We start from the raw sequence: 6,664 nt of genomic DNA on the forward strand, positions 1-6,664 counted from the left end.
TTATAAATAGATATATCACAGAAGTTAAATCCAAGAGTCGAAATTTCCCGTCTCTATGTCTCGCACCAGCCATAATTGTCACAGCGGCATTTCTCGTATGATGGACAGCTGTTTATATTGTAAGCAGAGTTGGCCAACCCATTAAAAGGAAAAGGAAAAGAGCAAAAAAGCACTCAGTAACTAACCGAGGGAGCTCAGGGAACAGAACTCTACTTACTAGATGGGCTCCATCTTGAAAACAACATGCCAGACTTTCTCCATCACCCACCCTACCCCAAAGCTGTCGGTAATTCTTGTACCAGATACCCAGCTCAGCATCCTCTCATAGTCTGTTTTGGGCCTTTTCAAGACCTGTTCCCGCGTTACTACAAACTGCGCACAGCACACTCCGCCAATATGCTCTGGAACACTTTCGTAAGGAACTTGAAACAGGTACATATAGATATCCGCTAGATATAATCGTACATCCTTGTGGCGTGTATCTTGTAGGGTGGGATCTCGTGGATTCACACTGGTAGGGCAGCCAGGATCGGTAGAGCAGCGTAGATTAACATAACCTTGGGAATCAGCACCTTGATAACGGAAGTTCTTCAGGGTTTTGCTAGTTTTGCCGCCAAATAAGTCGTTGTGCCATTGGTTCTCGTTGGCATGGATGAATACTAGATAGTCCGGTAGACTCTCGTAGTAATCGACAATGAAAGTTAGGTAGGCGACGGCCTCACGACCCTGAATTTCACGGCCGGGCGCAGAGTACGGTACTAGGAAGCCCTTTTCTGGCAGTGATTCAGTAGTGTATATAAAAGGCGTATAATCCTGACTGTAGCTCATGTAGTTGGTAAGCAAAAATTCCAATAGTTTCGTCAATTTCCTTCTTACAATTCCGCGCAGAACTCTTGGAGCCATTGGACGTCTTCCTTTCTTGTTTTCGCCAGTATCAGCCCTTTGTGAACATGACTTGCGTTACGGGGGAAATCGAAAAAATATAAAGGTTCTGACTCTAGATATCACACTATTAGATTCTTCATACCAGCAAAATCCGCATAGGAGAGAAGCAGTACCGATCGGTGTTTGGACCGATTTTATGAACTGCCAGTAGTATAGGGAATAGCCAAGCACCAGTAAGATACCGGCCACAAAGGTGGACTGGACACGTTTCGACGGGCAGAGTATTCGTGTCATCTTGTTTGATAGGCAGTCACAACAGCAAGCTCCCTCCATGTTATATAACTACTGATGGCCATATCGTAACCCCCTCATTGTCTAGGGGATCCCCCCAAGACTGCAATAGCCCCGGGAGCGGCGGCGGAAGAAAATTCGTCACCCATATTTTCTTGATATCCATTATTAGCTATTATAGTTAAGGTTTTCCCATTGTCTAGTTAGATAAAACTATGTACGGAGTGCTCCGCTTATATAACTGTAACTATCAAATGAGAGCGCTGGGCGGCAACGACGGCAGAAATCGACCTCTGCGAATGAAGAGTTATCGCCATTTTTGTTCACCGTCTGAACTTGCTCTGTGTATCCATGATCACGCCAACGCCTGGCCCAATCCTTGTGAATGCGTGAAACATATGGGTCCAGCATGAAAAGTATACACCAACGCTAACATGTTGGCGCCATTGTCGACGTTTGCAGGAACCGCATGATGTTTCCATAGGCCAAATTTAAGTGACCCATTCATTAAATGGTCTTGAGTCATTATCCATTCTTCTCCACTGAACATCCAGGATCGTGGCCCACTCCTGCCCTGCCCGCATACAGAGTACTCTGCCCCTCCCGGAGGAAAACGGGTTGGGTTTCGGTCATTGCTTCATTACCAACCATGCCTACCATTACTTTCCAACTCTCGTGGCCGTGGTATAGAGTACGGATAACAGGGGGTTGGTGGGGGGGAGGGGTGGGGTGGGGGGTTAATATTTTCATTGGGATTTTACCACCTGATGGAGAATACAATCCATGAAGCTTGAAGCCAACTCAACTATTGAATGTTCATTTTGGAAGGATTCATCCACTTTAAAGCGTGTTCTGCTTCGTTGCTGAATATCCAACAACTACTAGTTAACTAACAGACAGTGCAGTGCTAAGAGCAATTACTGCTAAAGGCCACTTTGTATAATTGGGTTTTTCCAGCAGCTTCTTCTATAAATTCTTGATAAAATGCCTTAGATTGGAATTACCCCAGATAGCACGGTGATATGCAGGCTTCGTGAACTGCATGATGCTGTGTTATTGTATTAATTAACCTTTTAACTTTCGCAGATCCGGCACGGCCCGAGAGTTTGGTTCAGCCTTGGCAACTAAGTTAACTTTTGGCCTTCCCCCATTGGCTTGTTGCCCTTAACTAACTAGTTAACTAACTAACTAGTTAGTCAACTTTTCTCGGCAGGACCATCAAAATACTGCCCCAGTCCACGAGCCAACCTGACACATGTACCTCCAATCATGGTGCAGCAGACTATCTCTTTCACTTCGTATGGCAAGCTATGTATATGAACCAATACGGCTGCCAAAGTAATTAGTTATTCTATCACCGAGAAACTATTTGTAATATCAATGCCTATTCTCCGGAGGTTCTAGATGTGTTAATCTGATCCATATAAAAAGTAAGGGCACTGTCGTTAATTAGAACCTTCTCTAATTTGATCCCGGAGTTAAGGCATCTCATGTACATAGATAGAGGGTAGGATACCCATTTTTGATGCCTTGCTGTTCTAGTCAGTAGTCCATATGTTTCAAGGTGGAGAATCTATTCACATGTCTCAGCTTGCAGCCAACATTTTACATATATCTTGACATACCTGGAGACAAGGCAGCATATACCCGTGTCCGGTATTCATACTGTAGCATTGATTACTCTACTTCAGTGCGATGCTACACAAGTGGTCGAAAAAGCTATGTAAACGTTTCTATTACAATCTAGAATCCTTACATGAAAACCAGAGCACTTAAAGCTATGACTAGTATCGGGAAAGCCATTCAGAAACTCCAGTTAATGTTGGCATTCCACATTTTGATATAGCAATTATCAACACACTAGCTGGCATGGTGTATGGGAAGCCATTCAAGTGATTTTATTGTTGTTGGTATGAATAACCTGACGTGGGGATTAATGCGCCAACAGCATGTATATAATCAGAGGGCGCCACTGGGAGGCCATTGACTGGCCTTATTAATGTTGGTATTTTATCCCTCGATATCGGTGTCAGTGAAATGCTATGCACAAGGTCGGGGGAAGCATTCCGATTGCCCTCTCACCTCTAGTCGGGAATATCTTATCAAGGGATTTGATGCAATGACATTCGTGCATCACTTAGAAGCTCTCATTAATGTTGGCCACACCCTTGACATGGGAATAAATCTCTTGTTATGCATGTGGTTGGGAAAGGAATCAGGATGGTTCGCTGTTGGCTTGCTAATGTTAGGTGGAAGCGAATTCAACGTTATGCTGATGGACAAGGAACCATTTCTAACATTGTAAGCAGAAAGAAATAGTATATAAACCTCTGGGTGGTTTCCTACAAGTCAAGCATAGTATTATCAGCATCAACAACATTGACCTCATTAGCTACTCTTCTCTCTTTTCAAGCACCGTGGAACTCTTCAAAATGAAGTTCAACGCAGCTGCTGTCCTTGTCTCCCTTATTGCCTGTGCCTCGGCTGCACCGACTGCCACGACCACACCTGCGCCTCAGACTCCAAATGAGAAGCCCAATGACCCTGATATCGTTTTTGCGCTCAGCCCAGCAAATGACTGTGGAGACTCAACTTTTACCAACGGAAGTTCACCAGCCTCCCCTCTAGCTGCTGACTGCTTGAAAATCGCCTCCAACATCGCCGCCGGTGGAACCTGGACCGTTCAAGTTGGTGGGTGGCATCAACTTGTCCAATTCGGAACCTGCGCGCTCGGCGTTAGAAATGCTGGCCCCGGCTGGCATGCTATCAAGGTTGGGAATCAGGATATCATCGACGTTATCAACACGTCCATCCAGAAGTTCAAGTGGTTTGATAAAGTCGGCGCCTCAGGTGAGATGCCTTGCCAGATAGTGACAACCGGCTGGCAAAATACTCAGTGGAGCATTTATCATAATTAAGACAGTGAAATTAATCAATACGGGGTCAGTTAATCTCAGTTTCCCTATTTCACCATGCTAGTTGACCGTTCCCATTGTTAATGAATAAGACAGCTACCAAATATCACGTCAATTGTTGCCATCCTACCCAGCGAGATAATGTGACTGGAAGACGGCCCTGGTGATAAGAGAGGTCCAACTGTCAGTCGAGGAGGGGGGGTTGTTAATATAATTGCTGGAGGAAACTGAGGAAATGTATGAAACACATCCTGGGTCAAGGATATTTTTTATAGTGCTTGCTCTGTCTTTTGTCAAATGTCCATGTAGCTAGCTTAGGTATATAAGAGTGACTCTTTTGCTTCCAAATCGCTCCGAGCTGTGCGTGTAAATCATTAGGTGTTGAGTATTGGTGGATTAACTATATGCGAGATCGATAGTGTTCGGCTTTGGAAGTCACCTATTTTCATGACCACGTGATCTGTAAAATCCCGGGAATTAGTTAATCCATTCCGATAACCGACATAGGTACCATAGGGCCGTCTGGGGGTTTTTTAGAATGGTAGAAAAATTATTCCAAAACTATAATTTAAAAAAGTACTAATTTATTAAGGAACTATAGAAATACTAAAAATATTTTAAAATATTCTAATTAAATATATATATTTCTACTAATTTATATATAGATAATTTTTTAGTATTAAAATATTTAATACTATAATAAATTAATACTATTTAGAATTAATATAAATTAGTACTATAGTATATTAATACTCTATAATACTATATATTAATATAGTACTATTTTAATTTAGTACTAGAGATTCTATATTAGAGCTTATTAAAGTACTATATTCTACTATAAAAATAAAATATTCTATTAGTATTAGATAAAATTAAAGACTCTAGTAGCTTATTAGAGTTATAATATATTATTACTATTATTAATATTAATAGAAATAATATATTAGTTTAATTTAATTACTAGTAAATTAATAATAATATATAATTTAGAGCTAATATATAATATTAATAATAAAAATAAAAAATTTTTTTTAATTTTATAAATATTAATAATATATAAAAAGATTTAGTAAATATTATAAAATATATAAATAAAAATAATTTAAATTTAATTTAATTAGTTATTTCTAATATAGAATAATATTTCTCTATATAATTATTATTTTTAATTTTAATTATTAAAGATAAAACTTATCTTCTAATAAAATTAAATTAGCTAGAGTTTAAATTCTAAAATAAAGAGTTTAAACTAATTAATTTTATATATTTATATAATATTCTAATAAATAGATATATATTACTAATAGTTATAAATTTTAATAAAATATATTAAATTATTCTATTATTTAATAAGAGAGTAGTATAAACTAAATATTTAAAATTTATAAATTAGAAAGTTTCTATTAAATTATTAGTAGAAAAATTATATTAAATAGAGAAAATTATTAAATATATTTAAGTACTCTATATATAGTACTTAGAGTATCTTTATTAATTTTAGTTTTTTTCTAAAAATATACTATAAATATTTAACTTAATAATTTTCTAATAACTTTCTTACTATAATAGAAACTTTTTAATATTTTATAATTAATATAGTAAATAAATAACTTATAATTATAATACTTATTTTACTAGAGAGAATATTATAATTATTTATTAATATATATTTCTTAATTTAATTAAAGTAATATAAACTAATATATATATTTAATTTATTTTTATAATTTAAATAATTTTAATCTTATATATTAAATTAAATTTAATCTATTTTATTTATTAGTTTTCTACTAATTTTATTATTTTTAAAGTAAATACTATTAATAAAAGTATTTTATTTATTCTATAGTTATTACTCTATAATATTATATAGAATTTATAAGTATTAATAATAAATATAACTATATTTATTAGCTACTATAATAATTAATAAGTTATTTTTATAATAAATTAGACCTCCTTTTAATTATAAATAATTAGAAAATTAATTATAAAAATAAAATTACTCTTTATAATTATAATAAATATTTTAACTAATATATTAATTCTATTATTATTTTATAAAGTAAATACTATTAAAAAAATATATTAAATAATAAATTAAATCTATATTTTTTTACTATAATAGTAAAGAATAAATAGAATTAATATAGAAGCCCTTATATACTTTTAAAGTTAATAAAATTTTAAATAAGTAATTAGAAATTATAAATAACTCTAGCCTTTTAAAAAAGGGAATTTCTATAATACTTAGAGGTACTACTCTTAATTATTTAAAGTAAGAATTATAGATATAAGTAGATAATAAGCTATTTTTAATATATTTATATACTTACTATAGTATAAATTAAAGGGGAAAAATATCTATAAATTAAAACTAAAATAAATTTTTAAAAGAGTAGAAATATATTTTATAAATCTATATTTTTTAAGTAGAGTAGTTTTTTTTATAATAAAAGTAGTTTTATTAATTATTTATTAGAGAAAATATTTTAATAATAATATTTACTATTCTCTAAAATATTATAATTAAGATTAAATTTATTACTTTTATTAACTATATAAAAATA

General features: G+C 34.3%; 2 protein-coding genes across 2 annotated transcripts, besides 1 other annotated feature; one reads left to right on the forward strand and one right to left on the reverse strand.

The window, feature by feature from the left end:
• Positions 1-216: 216 nt before the first annotated feature.
• ARB_02581 (uncharacterized protein) lies at positions 217-903 on the reverse strand (the record flags this gene model as incomplete). The annotated part of the gene is made up of 1 exon (XM_003011253.1): positions 217-903. The coding sequence occupies one exon, from the start codon at positions 901-903 to the stop codon at positions 217-219; it is 687 nt and encodes a 228-aa protein (XP_003011299.1).
• Positions 904-3,295: 2,392 nt separating this feature from the next.
• On the forward strand, positions 3,296-4,094 carry ARB_02582 (uncharacterized protein; the record flags this gene model as incomplete). The annotated part of the gene is made up of 2 exons (XM_003011254.1): positions 3,296-3,477; positions 3,536-4,094. The coding sequence occupies 2 exons, from the start codon at positions 3,296-3,298 to the stop codon at positions 4,092-4,094; spliced, it is 741 nt and encodes a 246-aa protein (XP_003011300.1).
• Positions 4,095-6,006: 1,912 nt separating this feature from the next.
• Positions 6,007-6,567: a repeat region (AT_rich region).
• Positions 6,568-6,664: the final 97 nt, after the last annotated feature.

The sequence above is a fragment of the Trichophyton benhamiae genome, assembly GCF_000151125.1.
Source record: "Trichophyton benhamiae CBS 112371 chromosome Unknown contig00209.0, whole genome shotgun sequence".
Classification (NCBI taxonomy): domain Eukaryota; kingdom Fungi; phylum Ascomycota; class Eurotiomycetes; order Onygenales; family Arthrodermataceae; genus Trichophyton; species Trichophyton benhamiae.